Here is a 19,517-nt window from a genome sequence, read left to right on the forward strand (position 1 = left end):
CACTGCAGATCTTGTGCTAGGGAATGCCAGAATTTTGACCCAGCAACGATGAAGGAGCAGTGATATTATTCCAAGTCAAGATGGTGCGTGACTTGGAGCGCAACTTGCAGGTAGTGATGTTCCCATCGTAGTGCTGGTGGTGGTGTTCACATGTACGTGGTGGTGCTGTTCTTCCAAGTGGTAGAGGTCACAGGTTTGGAAGATCTTGTCGAGGGTGTCTTGGGGTGTTGCTGCAGTGCATCTTGGAGATGGCAGACACTGCAGCCACTGTGTGTTGGTGGTGGAGGGAGTGTTTAAGGTGATGGATGGGTGCCAGTTTTGTCCTGGATGGTGTCATGCTTTTTGAGTGTTGTTGGAACTGAACTTATCCAGGCAAGTGAGGAGTATTTCATCACACTCCTCACTTCTAAATGGTGGATAGGCTTTGGAGACTGAGGAGGTCAGTCACTGCCCTGAGATTGTAGCTACAGTATTTATATAGCTGGCACAATTAAGTTTTTTTTTAGTCAACGGTAACTCCTGGGATGTTGATGGTGGGGATTCCATGATGGTAATGTCATTGAATATCAAGGTAGGTGGTTAGTCTCTGTCCTATTGGAGATGGTCATTGCTTGGCACTTGTGTGGCATGAATGTTACTTCCCACTTAACAGCCCAAGCCTGTTGTCCAGGGACTGTTGTTCAGTATCTGAAGATTTATGAATGGTACAGAACACTAACCATTAGCAAACATCCCCACTTCCAACCTTTTGTTCAAGGGAACGACATTGATCATTGATCAGATGCTATATAAATTCTAGTTCTCATTTTGTAACATGGATCTTTGTAATCTTCTGTAATTGTAATTATCTTTAATTAAGATAATTTATTTACATCACCTTGTTTTTTCTTTGTTGCAGGTTGCTGTTGTGAAGTTAAAAAACGTTGAAAAGGTTTTTGCCATGAAGATCCTCAACAAGTGGGAGATGCTGAAGCGAGCAGAGGTATGTCCACAAGCAACGATTATGGAACCGAATCCATTGATCTTGTTATCCAGTTTGAAACATACTTGGCAAGTCAACTGTGATTGGCCAAGACATTGCTATGACGAAAAGCTTCCACACCTTTTTCAGCAATATTCAGATTCTCCAGTTCTTCATGTGGAAGAATGTGAACTTTGTGCTTTTGTCAGTAAAGCCTAATTTAATTCTAATAATAACTAGATCTGATCTGAACAGAGAAGCTGTAGTAACCCATTCCGCCCGTGAGCCGGTTCCACTATTCAATTATTGTCATTCTGTATCTTAACTTAGTTCTGTAACTTCAGTACCCATGAATAACACATTGAAGCAAGCCTGAATGTTCATTTTTAAGCTGCACTTATGGTGTGGTACACAAAGGAACACCACACCACAAGTGCAGCTTAAAAATGTTTAAATTGAAAATTTACATCTTGTAAAATTACACTTAGCACATCGGATGTACAAGTTTCAAGTATCATTTCAAACATTATACAAGTTCAAAGGTATCCCAATGCAGTCTACTTTTTTATACAGTGTATTTACAAGCACTCATCACAGTGGATGACTTACGTTGTATGGCATTAAGTCACCACACATCAGGAAGATGCAAAGATTGCTCCCACTGCTGTACTAACTTAGCTGGTCTCTGCGCTGAAACAAGTGGCTACAATTATTGCAACGTACCTGGGCTAAACGGATGCAGAAAGTTGTAAACTCCTCGCTTCTAATTGTTCCCTTGTTAAATTTGCTGCAAAACAGTTCCGGTGAAACAGGACCAAGCTATTCTGCAGAGACTCTGTGCTAAATAGCTTTTCTAAACATTTCTGGTCAAGATGTAATGATGCAACAAGCACACATATATTGTCCAATTCTAGTTGCCCTGACCAGCATTCTGGAATGCTGATGGTATGAAATTTAAGAATTTTGATTCCCCAAAGATGAAGAAATTATCTCTGTTTATTGTGTGATTTGTAAATGATAGTCTCATGCCCTTGCTGCTCTTGTTCTTCAGCTTCACACAGGAAGAATGTTCTGAGAGGAGAAAAGCTGCAGGACAGCTGCTGATATCCAGCTAGTTATATTCCAGTGTGAATCACTGCAGAGAGTTACTGATATCCAGCTAGTTATATTCCAGTGTGAATCACTGCAGAGAGTTACTGATATCCAGCTAGTTATATTCTAGTGTGAATCACTGCAGAGAGTTACTGATATCCAGTGAGTTATATTCCAGTGTGAATCACTGCAGAGAGTCACAGGTGGATAGGGTCGTAAAGAGTGCCTTTGGTACATTGGCCTTTATAAATCGGAGTATCGAGTATAAAAGTTGGAGTGTTATGGTAAGGTTATATAAGGCATTGGTGAGGCCGAATTTGGAGTATTGTGTACAGTTTTGGTCACCTAGTTACAGGAAGGATGTAAATAAGGTTGAAAGAGTGCAGAGAAGGTTCACAAGGATGTTGCCGGGACTTGAGAAGCTGAGTTACAGAGAGAGATTGAATAGGTTGGGACTTTATTCCCTGGAGGGGAGATTTGATAGAGGTGTATAAGATTTTGATGGGTATAGATAGAGTGAATGCAAGTTGGCTTTTTCCACTGAGGCCAGGGGAGAAAAAATCCAGAGGGCATGGGTTAAGGGTGAAAGGAGAAAAGTTTAAAGGGAATATTAGGGGGGGCTTCTTCACGCAGAGAGTGGTGGGAGTGTGGAATGAGCTGCCGGATAAAGTGGTAAATGCTTTTAGCATTTAAGAAAAACTTGGACGGGTTCATGGATGAGAGGGGTGTGGAAGGATATGGTCCAAGTGCAGGTCAGTGGGACTAGGCAAAAAATGGTTGGGCACAGACAAGAAGGGCCAAAAGGCCTTTTTCTGAGTCGTAATTTTCTATGGTTCTAGTTACTGATATCCAGTGAGTTATGTTCCAGGGTGAATCACTGCAGAGAGTTACTGTTTTCCAGTGAGTTATATTCCAGTGTGAATCACTGCAGAGAGTTACTGATATCCAGTGAGTTATATTCCAGTGTGAATCACTGTGTGGAGTTACTGATATCCAGTGAGTTATATTCCAGCGTGAATCACTGCAGAGAGTTACTGTTTTCCAGTGAGTTATATTCCAGTGAGAATCATTGCAGGGAGTTACTGATATCCAGCTAGTTATATTCCAGTGTGAATCACTGTGTGGAGTTACAGATATCCAGCTAGTCATATTCTAGTGTGAATCACTGCAGAGAGTTACTGATATCCAATGAGTTATATTCCAGTGTGAATCACTGCAGGGAGTTACTGATATCCAGTGAGTTATATTCCAGAGTGAATCATTGCAGGGAGTTACTGATATCCAGTGAGTTATATTCCAGAGTGAATCACTGCAGGGAGTTACTGATATCCAGTGAGTTATATTCCAGAGTGAATCACTGCAGGGAGTTACTGATATCCAGTGAGTTATATTCCAGTGTGAATCACTGTGTGGAGTTACTGATATCCAGTGAGTTATATTCCAGTGTGAATCACTGTGTGGAGTTACTGATAACCGGTTAGTTATATTCCAGTGTGAATCACTACAGAGAGTTACTGGTACCCAGTGAGTTATATTTCAGTGTGAATCACAGTGTGGAGTTACTGATATCCAGTGAGTTATATTCCAGTGTGAATCACTGTGTGGAGTTACTGTTTTCCAGTGAGTTATATTCCAGTGTGAATCATTGCAGGGAGTTACTGATATCCAGTGAGTTATATTCCAGTGTGAATCACTGCAGTGAGTTACTGATTATCCAGTGAATTATATTCCAGAGTGAATCACTGTGTGGAGTTACTGATATCCAGTGAGTTATATTCCAGTGTGTATCACTGCTGAGAGTTACTGTTTTCCAGTGAATTATATTCCAGTGTGAATCATTGCAGGGAGTTACTGATTATCCAGTGAATTATATTCCAGAGTGAATCATTGCGGGAGTTACTGATATCCAGTGAGTTATATTCCAGTGTGAATCACTGCAGAGAGTTACTGATATCCAGTGAGTTATATTCCAGTGTGAATCACTGCAGAGAGTTACTGATATCCAGTGAGTTATATTCCAGTGTGAATCGCTGCAGAGAGTTACTGATATCCAGCTAGTTATATTCCAGTGTGAATCACTGCAGCGAGTTACTGATATCCAGTGAGTTATATTCCAGTGTGAATCACTGCAGAGAGTTACTGATATCCAGTGAGTTATATTCCAGTGTGAATCACTGCAGAGAGTTACTGATATCCAGTGAGTTATATTCCAGTGTGAATCACTACGGAGAGTTGCTGATATCCAGTAAGTTATATTCCAGTGAGAATCACTGTGAGAGTTACTGATATCCAGTGAGTTATATTCCAGTGTGAATCATTGTGGGAGTTACAGATATCCAATGAGCTATATTCAAGTGTGAATCATTGCGGGGAGATACTGATATCCAGTGAGTTATATTCCAGTGTGAATCACTGCAGAGAGTTACTGTTTTCCAGTGAGTTATATTCCAGTGTGAATCACTGCAGGGAGTTACTGATATCCAATGAGTTATATTCCAGTGTGAATCACTGCAGGGAGTTACTGATATCCAGTGAGTTATATTCCAGAGTGAATCACTGCAGGGAGTTACTGATATCCAGTGAGTTATATTCCAGTGTGAATCACTGTGTGGAGTTACTGATATCCAGTGAGTTATATTCCAGTGCGAATCACTGTGTGGAGTTACTGATAACCAGTTAGTTATATTCCAATGTGAATCACTACAGAGAGTTACTGATACCCAGTGAGTTATATTCCAGTGTGTATCACTGCTGAGAGTTACTGTTTTCCAGTGAATTATATTCCAGTGTGAATCATTGCAGGGAGTTACTGATTATCCAGTGAATTATATTCCAGAGTGAATCATTGCGGGAGTTACTGATATCCAGTGAGTTATATTCCAGTGTGAATCACTGCAGAGAGTTACTGATGTCCAGTGAGTTATATTCCAGTGTGAATCACTGCAGAGAGTTACTGATATCCAGTGAGTTATATTCCAGTGTGAATCACTGCAGGGAGTTACTGATATCCAGTGAGTTATATTCCAGTGTGAATCATTGTGTGGAGTTACTGATATCCAGTAAGTTATATTCCAGTGTGAATCACAAAGAACAAAGAACAATACAGCACAGGAACAGGCCCTTCGGCCCTCCAAGCCCGCGCCGCTCCCCGGTCCAGGATTGAATCCTGAATCCAGGATCCCCACCCAATTTTCCAGCCTATCTACATACCAATATCCTATCCACCGAGCTGTCCCTCACAGCTACGATGCTTTGTTCATTACAACCTATTAACTTACCCCCACCCCCCCATTCCAGACCATGTGATCTCCAGGGAGAGGCGAAAACCCAGAGTGAAAAACCCCAGGGCCAATATGGGGAAAAAAAAATCTGGGAAATTCCTCTCCGACCCCCTGAGGCGATCGAAACGAGTCCAGGAGATCACAATGGCCCCGATCGGAAAATGCTTCCCAACCCTAGTCATTTCCACTCCCACGAACACCATATGAATCCCCTGCCCCCGAGACAGGTTCCCAACTATCCGCAGTCTCACTCTGTACTGGCACCAGCAAGGTGATCGTAGAATGAAGCCTTGAAACGAGAAACCAGGAACAATTAGCCCGCGCCGCTCCCTGGTCCAAACTAGATCACTCTTTTGTATCCCTCCATTCCCACTCCGTTCATATAGCTGTCTAGATAAGTCTTAAACGTTCCCAGTGTGTCCGCCTCCACCACCTTGCCCGGCAACACATTCCAGGCCCCCACGACCCTCTGTGTGAAATATGTCCTTCTGATATCTGTGTTAAACCTCCCCCCCTTCACCTTGAACCTATGACCCCTCGTGAACGTCACCACCGACCCGGGGAAAAGCTTCCCACCGTTCACCCTATCTATGCCTTTCATAATTTTATACACCTCTATTAAGTCTCCCCTCATCCTCCGTCTTTCCAAGGAGAACAACCCCAGTTTCCCCAATCTCTCCTCATAACCAAGCCCCTCCATACCAGGCAACATCCTGGTAAACCTCCTCTGTACTCTCTCCAAAGCCTCCACGTCCTTCTGGTAGTGTGGCGACCAGAACTGGACGCAGTATTCCAAATGCGGCCGTACCAACGTTCTATACATCTGCAACATCAGACCCCCACTGTGTGGAGTTACTGATATCCAGTGAGTTATATTCCAGTGTAAATCACTGTGCCCCTGATAGGTGTACTCCAGGGTGAATCATTGCTGATGCTGTGGGAAGAATATGATTTTTCTTGAAATGGTTGTGTTATTCAAATCCTTCTCCGTAGTATATAAAACAAACACTATGTTGAGGCAACTGGTTTATTTTTGTTCACTGAAAATTGGAGCTATTTGTATTGAAGAGATTGCATTCTGTTGTATCACATTAAACCTTGCATGCTTTTTCCATTCTTTACCCATGGGTCAATTAGTTCTTGTATCTTGTCTCTGGAGTCGGCAAGACTTTTTTTTAGCTTGTGAAAGAAAAATTCCTTTTTCTGTCTTGGTGAGAACCATTCTGAAAATGCAAGCAATTGTCAGATTGTGGGGAAGGATTATCTTGAATGCCAGCAGAGTTGTGAGCTATATTTGATCCAAGTTAGAAAAAAAAGTTAAAATGTTTTGGCCTGATGTCCAATTTCAAGTAAAGCTATCATTAACTTGTCTGATGTGTACAATTGAATTGCAATTTTGAAAAGAAATGGAATCAGATTAGCTGTCTGTTATTTTCCAGCTGGTACAACTTGTCATATTTCCAAATAATTTGTGATGACATATTGCTCGTGTTTTGGTTTGAAAAAATCTGATGATACTGATTGGATTGGGGAAGTAGTTTGGGAGGCTGAGTGAGAACTGGTGTGGATTATTGGATTTGTTGCCATTAAGGAGACTGATTGGTTATGGATTTGCCTTCGTCACAGTATATATTACAAAACAGAAGCATTTTTAAACCCAACCTTATATTACACTGCTGCATTTTAATCATGCTTTACAACCAAAAGTGAATGACTGAGTAAGAAAATGTTCATAGAAATCATAGAAACCCTACAGTACAGAAAGAGGCCATTCGGCCCATCGAGTCTGCACCGACCACAATCCCACCCCCATATCCCTACATATTTCCCACTAATTCCTCTAACCTACACATCTCAGGACACTAAGGGCAATTTTTTTTAGCATAGCCAATCAACCTAACCCGCACATCTTTGGACTGTGGGAGGAAACCGGAGCACCCAGAGGAAACCCACGCAGACACGAGGAGAATGTGCAAACTCCACACAGACAGTGACCCAAGCCAGGAATCGAACCCAGGTCCCTGGAGCTGTGAAGCAGCAGTGCTAACCACTGTGCTACCGTGCCGCCCCTTGTTAATTTTATGCACTATAATGCATTTAAACTAGTTATGAATTGGAGTTAATTTGAAGGCCAATCCCTCTGTCACCCGTCCAAATAATTGTGGCTTCACCTTCTGCCTAGATCTCCCTGGTATTCACCATTTGGCCTCAATCTTTTGTCCTTACTAGTCTGATTGTACCTTGCTGCCAAATGGCGCCGGAGCCTATCTGTCTCCAGATGATTCACCCTTGGATTTATCTCCTCTATAGAGGTGTGAACATTCTCTGGTTAACCATGAATCCTGCACTCCCTGTCATTCTGGTAAAGTGAAATGATGTTCAAGTTAGCACCCTAACCACATTTCCCTTACTCTGCACCACACTCTAGCCATCCATCCAATTGAGCTAACAGACCTCTGATGCCTGCACTAAAAAGCAATAAGTTCAGTTTAGAAGAACATAGAACAGTACAGCACAGAACAGGCCCTTCAGCCCACGATGTTGTGCCGAGCTTTATCTGAAACCAAGATCAAGCTATCCCACTCCCTATCATCCTGGTGTGCTCCATGTGGCTATCCAATAACCGCTTGAAAGTTCCTAAAGTGTCCGACTCCACAATCACTGCAAGCAGTCCATTCCACACCTCAACCACTCTCTGAGTAAAAATTTAGACATTTCTCAGACTATGTATATCCTACTCTTCTTGATCTTGTCTAATTTTGTGTACAACTTGCATATTTCTTTTTAATCCAGACTGCCTGTTTTCGAGAGGAGCGGGATGTGTTGGTAAATGGAGACAGCCAGTGGATTACCACATTGCACTATGCCTTCCAGGATGAAAACTATTTGGTGAGTTCAAACCTAGAGTGTAATTTCCCTTGTGCCAATTTTAAGTGAATTGATTTATAATTCATTTTTAAACAATTTGTTCTGCAGTTTAGCTGTCCTGCACAGCAAACCGCTTGCTGGTCACAGGGTAAACATCTGATTGCTACTAGCCTTTGTTATTATACCCTAACCATTGGCAGGAAGTACCCGACAGCAGTCTGAGCTGACTCCCCTCTGTGACCTTTCTCTTCCTTTGTGGAGCAGTACTTCCTTCCACCTGATCCTTCTCTTCCTTCCCATACCCAGCACCCAGAAGGAGCTGATGGCATGTGCAGCTACAGACAAGAAGCTAAATCCCATTCTGCAGTGTAATATGATCGTACACTGCCTTTTAGGTTGAACTGTCCTTTCAAGAATATGACTGGCTGTATAAGGATGACCACCTTTCAGAGGCTATCTCAGTATTTATAATGATACAGATAATAATTATGCATTCAGCTTCTTTAGTTACCATTTCACTTTTTGCAATATGCAGTTTGAACGGAGTGAGGGTACAGAAGGAAAAGCATCCTTGTTGTTTTGACCACAAGTTGCCCCAAAACAATTTACAGCCATTGCAGGGTAGTCAGTGCTGTCACCAGAGGAGACCAGGCTTGATGGCCACACTGGGGGGCTCGGAGGCTGTTAAAGCCCCCAGGTAGTCAAGGCATGACTGGGCAGTGCCCACATGGCACCCCTGTAGTGCCAGCTTGCCACTGCCACTGTGCCAGGGGCAGTGCCAAGGGTGATGCCTGAGTGGGACTATGATGGGGGAGGCCAAAAGAGAAAATGCTGGCAGCAGCTGTAAGGCGAGAAAAGAGCTGACGTGCCAGACCTGCTGAGATATTCCAGCATTTTCTCTTTTGGTTTCAGCTTCCAACATCCACAGTAATTTGCTTTTATGATGGGGGAGGGCTTGTTGGTGGTCATGAAGAGGAGGTATGTCGGGGGTCCTGAAGGGTGAGAGGGTGTAGATGCTGGCGATCCGTGTCGAGGAAGGGGTGGGTAAACGTGTCGCCGATGGAGAGGGGTCCCAAATGTCTGTGGGGCGAGGGAGAGGCTCCCCGGAGCCCGATGGCTTTGCAGTCGGGCACGTTTAGGCCCCGTCCCTCCCAGAACCAGTGCACAACTCACCACTCTCCCCAAAATGACCAAGTGTGGGACGGTTGCAGCCTGGTCCGCACTGGTTGCGCTCTGCTTTTCTCGCCTTTATGCCACTTGGTATTTGTTTGAGAAAATCGTGGCCCTGGACTGTATTTCAGTGACATGAGAGTGTTGGAGGAATTCCATCACGAATCGCTCCGCCGTAACTTCTGGATTTAATGGGAAAACATTGAACAATGCTAGAGCCCTGCTTGAAGCCAGCTCCACAAGCAAACCTCCTACAAAATCAACTTCGATGGACTTGAACACGGTGTCCAGATGGCCAAAAAAGAATCTCTCTCGCCAGCTCTAGTATTTTAAATTGCAATGGCAAATGTTCCAGGAAATAACAAAGAAAATGTTGCAAAGACACTCTGAAGCTCTCCTAGAAGTGTGGCAGCATTGACATTAATGACTGAGAGGAGTTTGCTATCAGTTGTTCAAAATGGTGACAACTTGCCCATCAAGTTGTTTTGAGTCATGATTAGACAGAGCGGCAGCAAAGAAGGAACTAAAGGAAGCAAATCCTGCACTCCGGATCCCATTACCTCATGGGACATTCTCCCCCATGTGTTCAAAGATCTAAGAATTGACCTGTTGAGTCACATGAAGACCCATGGCAGTAACCTGCGATCTCGAGTAGACACAATCCTCGAATTGAGGGACAGCTGACATTAATGACTGATGTGGAGATGCCGGCGTTGGACTGGGGTAAACACAGTAAGAAGTTTAACAACACCAGGTTAAAGTCCAACAGGTTTAATGCTACCAAATAAACCTGTTGGACTTTAACCTGGTGTTGTTAAACTTCTTACTTATTAATGACTGAGCCCATTTCAACTCAGACGGAAACAGTTCCCAATGAGACTTTCACCTGACTGTAAACAAGTCACAAAGCAATTCTTTTGAAATCTGTATTTATATTCGTAGGTCTGTTTTTACACCTGTATAACGTAGAGTCCCTACAGTACAGAAGGAGGCCATTCGGCCCATCGAGTCTGCACCGACCACAATCCCACCCAGGGCCTATTCCCATAACCTCACGTATTTACCCTACTAATCCCTTCGACACTAAGGAGCAATTTAGCATGGCCAGTCCACCTAACCCACACACCTTTGGTCTGTGGGAGGAAACCGGAGCACCCGGAGGAAACCCACGCAGACACAGGGAGAATGTGCAAACTCCAAGCTGGGAATCGAACCCGGGTCCCTGGTGCTATGAGGCAGCAGTGCTAACCACCGTGCTGCCCTTTATGCAGCTTTTTCCAAAGTGAGATGTTATGATTCTGTTAAAGTCATTAGTAAAGAGTAACTAAAATCCTGCATTGACCACAAATAGTTTTGCAGGTCCTTGCTCGTAAACATTAAATTACAATAAATAAAAAAGGTGAATGCCAGAAATTAAGGCTAACAATTTAGATTTATGGCATAAGAGGAAATTTCACAGTGTGGCTAGAAAGTTGGATGACTGGACAACAGAAGGATTTGAGTTGAATAATTGTTGCTCAGACTGGAGAATGGCCATGGGGTCAGTGTCCCCTCACTTTCATTCTTGCTGACAATGTGACTCAACTCATTCATTTGTGGGATGTGAGCGTTGCTGATCTGGCCAGCATTTATTATCCATCCCTAAAAAAGGGAGGTGGTGAGCCGCTGCAGTCCATGTGGTGTAGATGCACCCATAGTGCTGAGAGGGAGGGAGTTCCAGGATTTTGACCCAGTGATCATGAAGGAGCAACAGTGTACTTCCGAGCCAGGAATTGTGATTTGGAGAGAAACATGTAAGTGATGGTGCTCCCATGCACCTGCTGTTTTTATACATTGATGTAACATTCATTTTCTTTGTATCCAGACAGTATAAAGTGCATGACTCATTTGAAGCCTTTTACCCGGCTGCACTTGCACAGTATTTTATAGGGCGCAGTTTACATGGCAGCTTTGTGTCATATTGGTGGGCAGCTTAGAGGGAGCTCAAGGTGGTAGAAGTTGAGAGTTTGAATGTTATGTTGAAGGAGCTTCAGCAAGTTGCTGTATTGCATTTTATAAACGATGCACTGCTGGTGGTGAGGGGAGTGAATATTTAAAGAGGTGTATGTGGGGTGCAAGTCAAGTAGGCTGCTTGCCCTGGATGGTGTTGAGCTTTTAGAGTGTTGTTCGAGTTGTATTACCCAGGCAAGTGGAAAAGATTCCATCACATTCCTGAATGAATGTGAAGGGGAGATGGTTAGATTCTCTTTAGTTGGAGGTGGTCAATGCCTGGCAATGGCCTGGTACAAATGTTACTTGTTACTTATCAAACCAAGCCTACATGTTGTCCAGGTCTTGCTGCCTGCAGACACAGACAGCTTCAGAATCTGAGAGTCACGAAAAGTGCAGGACCGAACACTTTACAATCATAGAGTCATAGAGGTTTACAGCATGGAAACAGGCCCTTCGGCCCAACTTGTCCATGCCACCTTTTTTTTAAACCCCTAATCTAATCCCAATAGCCTGCATTTGGCCCATATCCCTCTATACCCATCTTACCCATGTAACTGGTCCTCTTGAAGATCAGAGTGGTCGGCTATGTATGGAACCAAAAGAAATGGGGGAGATATTAAATGGGTTTTTTGCATCCGTATTTACTAAGGAAACTGGCATGGAGCCTGGAAATAAGGCAAACAAGTAGGGGGGTCATGGAACCTATACAGATTAAAGGGGAGGAGGTGGTTGCTGTCTTGAGGCAAATCCCCAGAACCGGACAGGGTATTCCGTTGGACCTTGAAGGAGACTAGTGTTGAAATTGCAGGGGCCCTGGGGCAGATATATTTAAAATGTCGGTATCCATGGGTGAGGTGCCGGATGATTGGAGGATAGCTCATGTTGTTCCATTGTTTAAAAAAGGCTCAAAAAGTAATGCGGGAAATTATAAGCCAGTAAGTTTGACGTCAGTAGTAGGTAAATTATTGGAAGGAGTACTAAGAGATAGGATCTACAAATATTTGGATAGACAGGGACTTATTAGGGAGAGTCAACATGGCTTTGTGCGTGGTAGGTCATGTTCAACCAATCTATTAGAGTTTTTCGAGGAGGTTACCAGGAAAGTGGATGAAGGGAAGGCAGTGGATGTTGTCTACATGGACTTCATTAAGGCCTTTGACCAGGTCCCGCATGGGAGGTTAGTTAGGAAGGTTCAATCGCTAGGTATACGTGGAGAGGTAGTAAATTGGATTAGACATTGGCTCAATGGAAGAACAGTAAGAAGTCTCACAACACCAGGTTAACTACCACTCAATGGAAGAAGCCAGAGAGTGGTAGTAGAGGATTGCTTCTCTGAGTGGAGGCCTGTGACTCGTGGTGTGCCACAGGGATCAGTGCTGGGTCCATTGTTGTTTGTCATCTATATCAATGATCTGGATGATAATGTGGTAAATTGGATCAGCAAATTTGCCGATGATACAAAGATTGGAGGTGTAGTGGACAGCGAGGAAGGTTTTCAAAGCTTGCAGAGGGATTTGGACCAGCTAGAAAAATGGGCTGAAAAATGGCAGATGGAGTTTAATGCATACAAGTGTGAGGTATTGCACTTTGGAAGGACAAACCAAGGTAGAACATACAAGGTAAATGGTAGGACACTGAAGAGTGCAATAGAACAGAGGGATCTGGGAATACAGATACATAATTCCCTAAAAGTGGTCACAGGTAGATAGGGTCGTAAAGAGTGCTTTTGGTACATTGGCCTTTATAAATCAAAGTATTGAGTATAAGAGTTGGAATGTTATGGTGAGGTTGTATAAGACATTGGTGAGGCCGAATTTAGAGTATTGTGTGCAGTTTTGGTCACCTAATTACACGAAGGATATTAATAAGGTTGAAAGAGTGCAGAGAAGATTTACAAGGATGTTGCCGGGACTTGAGAAACTGAGTTACAGAGAAAGGTTGAATAGGTTAGGACTTTATTCCCTGGAGTGTAGAAGAATGAGGGGAGATTTGATAGAGGTGTATAAAATTATGATGGGTATAGATTTAGGGCGGCACGGTAGCACAGTGGTTAGCACTGCTGCTTCACAGCTCCAGGGACCCGGGTTCGATTCCCGGCTTGGGTCACTGTCTGTGTGGAGTTTGCGCATTCTCCTCGTGTCTGCGTGGGTTTCCTCCAGGTACTCCGGTTTCCTCCTTCAGTCCAAAGATGTGCGGGTTAGGTTGATTGGCCATGCTAAAATTGTCCCTTAGTGTCCTGGGATGCGTAGATTAGAGGGATTAGCGGGTAAAATATGTAGGGATATGGGGGTAGGGCCTGGGTGGGATTGTGGTCGGTGCAGACTCGATGGGCTGAATGGCCTCTTTCTGTACTGTAGGGTTTCTATGATTTCTAGATAGAGTGAATGCAAGCAGGCTTTTTCCACTGAGGCTAGGGGAGAAATAAAACTAGAGGACATGGGTTCAGGGTGAAGGGGGAAAAGTTTAAAGGAAATATTAGCGGGGGCTTCTTCAAACAGAGAGTGGTGGGAGTGTGGAATGAGCTGCCGGATAAAGTGGTGAATGGGGGCTCACTTTTAACACTTAAGAAAAACTTGGACAGGTACATGGATAAGAGGGGTGTGGAGGGATATGGTCCAGGTGCAAGTCAGTGGGACTAGGCAGAAAAATGGTTCGGCACAGACAAGAAGAGCCAAAAGGCCTGTTTCTGTGCTGTAATGTTCTCTGGTTCTACTACCTCTGGCAGCTTGTTCCAGACACTCACCACGCTCTATGTGAAAAAATTGCCCCTCTGGACACTTTCGTATCTCTCCCCTCTCACCTTAAACCTATGCCCTCTAGTTTTAGACTCCCCTACCTTTGGGAAAAGATATTGACTATCTAGCTGATCTGTGCCCCTCATTATTTTATAGACCTCTATAAGGTCACCCCTCAGCCTCCTACGCTCCAGAGAAAAAAGTCCCAGCCTATCCAGCTTCTCCTTATAACTCAATCCATCAAGTCCTGGTAGCATCCTAGTAAATCTTTTCTGCACTCTCCTTTCTAGTTTAATAATATCCTTTCTATAATAGGGTGACCAGAATTGCACACAGTATTCTAAGTGTGGCCTTATCAATGTCTTGTACAACTTCAACAAGACGTCCCTCTGTAGCATGAAACCAAGCATACTGAATGCCTTCTTCACCACTCTGTCCACCTGTGACTCCACTTTCAAGGAGCTATGAACATGTACCCCTAGATCTCTTTGTTCTGTAACTCTCCCCAACGCCCTAATCATCAGTGAATATTTGAGAGAAAGGCATTGATGAAGATAGTTTTGTCCTTTCCCTGAAGAAAAGAGAATTATCCAATTATTTGAATCAAGCAATGTAAGAAGTGTAGCAGAGTGTGAATTCAGGGGTATAAAATCCCCAGGGATTCTCCGATGTCCTTCTGTAATTTTGGTGTAAATCTTAGAGAAATTGTGTAAATAGAGTTTTCCACAGTTTCTCCAAGTTCTCCAATGACAGGAATTAGATTAACGTTGTTCTAGCAAAATCCTAGAACAGGCGTGATTATTTGTTTGAATGAGCTCCTTCTGTGCTATAACCTTTTATGTTTATTTGATTCTATCAGAAAGGAATTTTGGTTCCAGACTGCATCGTGACACCTCATTAAAATCTGCCAAAGCAGTGCTTTGTTCCACTTGTGGAAGTGGGTAGGCTCCATTTTGTGCAAATGGAGCTTCACTGGTGGCTAATGTTGAAATTATTAATCTACATTTGATTGAGCACAATTGGGCTTTTTTGCCTTTAGCTCCTTGCACCAAAAGGACTTTACTTCTGTGAGTGTTGGCAGTTGGTTTTGCAAGCAGAAGCAATGAGTTCATTGAGTTTGGAATGGAACTGACCAGGAAATATATTTTGTGTTTTATGTAATTTTATGTGTTTGTTGGAGAGGCACGATATTTGAGTTACTGGCCATGATTCACCAGGCCCGCTAGCCCCTGCAGGAATCCTGACGGCTCGTTGAATTGAGTACTGGGCCTGAAACAGGATTCCTGCTGGGCAGTAAACCTGCTGCGATTCACCCAGCCTGCCCAGAACAGACAGGACCATTCTGATGGTGCAAAGCTGCTCGTTGCAATGTCATTAGTGGACTGGAAACCTGATTCAGCGGCCTCCTGTGATACATGCACATACACACGCACTCATGCGTCACCGGGCAGGCTCTGGTGCAGGTCCTGACAAACTCGAAACTGGCACCTTGTACTCTGAGGGTGGGGCGTGGTGCAGGTAGATAAGTGGTTTAGCCATGTGCCCCTCTGCTACTGCCATTCTGCAGAGGGAGAGTCCCGCAGGAGTCCTGGGGGTTATGTGGGCTCGGGCTAGGGGCAAGGGTTTGACCTTGGGACGCTTCCCTAGGATGAGGGTCTAGTGGTTTATGAGCCTTCACTTCCTTTTTCCTAACCACAATGTTTACAAAGCACTCATGATCATTCAAGCAGGAAGGTAAAGAAAAGCAAACAAGGTTCTTGTGGGTAAGCAATCCATGTCTGTCAATCAAACCACTTCAAAGAATAGTAAGAAATCTCATAACACCAGGTTAAAGTCCAACTTTAAACTCTCCATTTGGAGTCACGAGCTTTAGGAGCGCTGCTCCTTCATCAGGTGAGTGGAGAGGTGGGTTCACAAACACGACAGATTTAGACAAAGGCACAATTGCAAGATAATGGTTGGAATGCGAGTCTTTACAGGTAATCAAGTCTTAACAGGTATAGACGGTGAGAGTGGAGAGAGGGATAATCACAGGTTAATTCACACCTCTTTATCCTGTGATTATCATGGATTCATGAGGGGAAAGTCGTGCTTGACGAACTTGTTGGATTTTTATGAAGATGTGACTAGTGCGGTTGACGGAGGGGAACCGGTGGATGCAGTGTTTTTGGATTTCCAAGAGGCGTTTGATAAGGTGCCTCACAAAAGGTTGCTGAAGAAGATTGGGTCACACGGAGTTGGGGGTAGGGTGTTAGCGTGGATTGGGGATTGGCTATCCGACAGGAAGCAGAGAGTCGGAATAAATGGGTGCTTTTCTGGTTGGCAGATGGTAACTAGTGGCGTGCCGCAGGGATCGGTTCTGGGGCCTCAAATATTTACCATTTATATAGATGATCTGGAGGAGGGGACTGAGTGTAGGGTAACAAAGTTTGCAGACGACACAAAGATAAGTGGAAAAGTGAATCGTGTGGAGGGCGTAGAAGGTCTGCAGAGAGATTTGGACAGGCTGAGTGAGTGGGCGAGGATCTGGCAGATGGAGTATAACGTTGACAAATGCGAGGTTATTCACTTTGGAAGAAATAATAGCAAATTGGATTATTATCTAAATGGAAAAAAATTACAACATGCTGCTGTGCAGAGGGACCTGGGGGTCCTTGTGCATGAGACGCAAAAACCCAGTCTGCAGGTGCAACAGGTGATCAAGAAGGTAAATGGGATGTTGGCCTATATCGCAAGGGGGATAGAATATAAAAGCAGAGATGTCTTGCTGCATCTGTACAGGGCATTGGTGAGGCCGCAGCTGGAATACTGTGTGCAGTACTGGTCCCCTTATTTGTGGAAGGATATATTGGCCTTGGAGGGAGTGCAGAGAAAGTTCACCAGGTTGATACCAGAGATGAGGGGTGTTGATTATGAGGAGAGACTGAGCAGATTGGGTTTGTACTCGTTGGAATTTAGAAGGCTGAGGGGGGATCTTATCGAGACCTATAAGATAATGAAGGGGCTGGATAGGGTAGAGGTGGAGAGATTCTTTCCACTTAGAAAGGAAACTAGAACTAGAGGGCACAGCCTCAAAATAAAGGGGGGTCAGTTTAGGACAAAGTTGAGGAGGAACTTCTTCTCTCAGAGGGTGGTGAATCTCTGGAATTCTCTGCCCACTGAAGTGGTGGAGGCTACCTCGTTGAATATGTTTAAATCACAGATAGATGGATTCCTGATCGGTAAGGGAATTAGGGGTTATAGGGATCAGGCGGGTAAGTGGAACTGATCCACTTCAGGTCAGCCATGATTTTATTGAATGGCGGGACAGGCTCGAGGGGCTAGGTGGCCTACTCCTGCTCCTATTTCTTATGTTCTTATGATTATCCCTCTCTCCACTCGCATTATCTATACCTGTTAAAACTTGATTACCTGTAAAGACTCACATTCCAACCACTATCTTGCAATTGTGTCTTTGTCTATATATGCCCTGTTTGTGAACCCACCTCCCCACCCACCTGATGAAGGAGCAGCGCTCCGAAAGCTCGTGATTCCAAATAAACCTGTTGGACTTTAAGTTGTGAGACTTATTACTGAGCCCTCCCCAGTCCAACGCTGGTATCTCCACACCACCACTTCAAAGAATGACAGACCCTGAAGATGAATATGAAGGAGGTTTTAGTTCTTCACAAATCCTCCACTGCCATTACTTAATGGTCTACAAACATGTGGATGCAAATACACTACTGTTAGCAATAGATTAAATTAGTGGCCACAGAAATAGTGACCTCCAGATTCCTATTATCAAACACTCTTCTTTGATTTGACAACTTAATGGTAATTCTCAGATTCTTCTGGATTTTTTTTCTTTTATTCTTTCACGGATGTGGGCTTCATCAACTAGAACATTGTTTTATTGCCCATCCTTAATTGCCCTTGAAAAGGTGGTGGCGACCAACCTTCTTGAACTGCTGCAGTCCATGTGATGTAAGTACACCCACAGTGCTGTTAGGGACAGAATTTCAGGATTTTGACCCAGTGACACTGAAGAAATGGCAATTATAGTTCCAAGTCAGGATGGTGTGTGATTTGTAGGGAAACATGAAGGTGGTGGCGTTCTCATGCATCTGCTGCCCTTGTTCTTCTGGGGGTGGATTGAGGTCGCAGGCTTGCAAGGTCTTTTGTGGGTCACTGTGGTGGCACGGTGGACAGTGGTTAGCACTGCTGCATCACAGCAGCAGAGACCCAGGTTCGATTCCCGGCTTGGGTCACTGTCTGCACGGAGTCTGCAAGTTCTCCCCGTGTCTGCGTGGGTTTCCTCTGGGTGCTCTGGTTTCCTCCCACCGTCTGAAAGACATGCTGGTTAGGTGGATGCTAAATTCTCCCTCAGTGTAACCAAACAGGCCGGTGTGTGGCAACTCGGATTTTCACAGTAACTTCATTACAGTGTTACTGTAAGTCTACTTGTGGCACTAATAAACAAAATTTTTAAAAACTTTAAACTTTAAAACCTCTTTCTTGCCTTTGGCTGCTTGTACCAAAGGACTTTACTTCTGTGAGTGTTGGCAGTTGGTTTTGCAAACAGAAGCAATGAGCTCATGAGTTTGGAATGGAACTGACCAGGAAATATATTTTGTGTTTTATGGTAATTTTGAGTGTTTGTTGGAGAAGCACGATATATGAGTTACTGGCCATGATTCATCAGACCCGCTAGCCCCTGGCAGGAATCCTGTCAGAGGAGCCTTGGTGAGTTCCTGCAGTGCATCTTTTACATGGTACACATGCTGTTGAAACTTTTCATCTTGCACTCATCAGATCAGATGCCACAGTGCGTCGATGGTGGAGAGAGTGAATGTTGAAGGTGATGGATGGGATGCCAATCAAGCACTGTTTTCTCCTGGATGGTGTCAAGCTGCTTGAGTGTTGTTGAAACTGCACTCATCCAGGCCATTGGATAATATTCCATCAGACTCCTGATTTATGTCTTGTGGAGGCTTTGGGGAGTTAGGAGATGAGTTACTCTCTGCAGAATTCCCACCCTCTTACTTGCTCTTGGAGCCACAAATTTCTTCACCAGGGCCATTTGTGTCAGGAGGTCATTGTGTTAGCAGGCATCGCACAAGTCAAATGTCAGATGTTGTTTTCACCATGTGAAAGTTCATAGAACTTTAAGCTTTGTCTCAATATGCCTCAGCCCTAGTTACTCACTTCCTGGAGTGCAATACCCAGTGGCAGACTTGCCACTTAAGCATTGAATAGCCGAATGAAATGCATTCTGTGTTGCTACCATTTTGAAAGGATTGAACCAGGAGATGGAAGAAGCATTCTGAGTCTATTCCACAGCTGCTTCTTAGCCATTCGCCTGTCTGGCAATCTGTTTCTCCCCTTCAGGACGAAACACACGCTCTAACCAACCTGGAGCTGGCACGGACTCTGGAG

General features: G+C 44.1%; 1 protein-coding gene across 1 annotated transcript in view; it reads left to right on the forward strand.

The window, feature by feature from the left end:
* LOC144493948 (serine/threonine-protein kinase MRCK alpha-like) overlaps positions 1-19,517 on the forward strand; it is a 498,859-nt gene that overhangs the window by 238,801 nt on the left and 240,541 nt on the right. Inside the window, exons 3-4 of the mRNA XM_078213524.1 lie at positions 899-982; positions 8,128-8,223. Coding sequence (XP_078069650.1) covers positions 899-982; positions 8,128-8,223 — 180 coding nt within the window. The remainder of the gene's footprint in view (positions 1-898; positions 983-8,127; positions 8,224-19,517) is intronic.

Source organism: Mustelus asterias, chromosome 5 (genome assembly GCF_964213995.1).
Source record: "Mustelus asterias chromosome 5, sMusAst1.hap1.1, whole genome shotgun sequence".
NCBI lineage: Eukaryota > Metazoa > Chordata > Chondrichthyes > Carcharhiniformes > Triakidae > Mustelus > Mustelus asterias.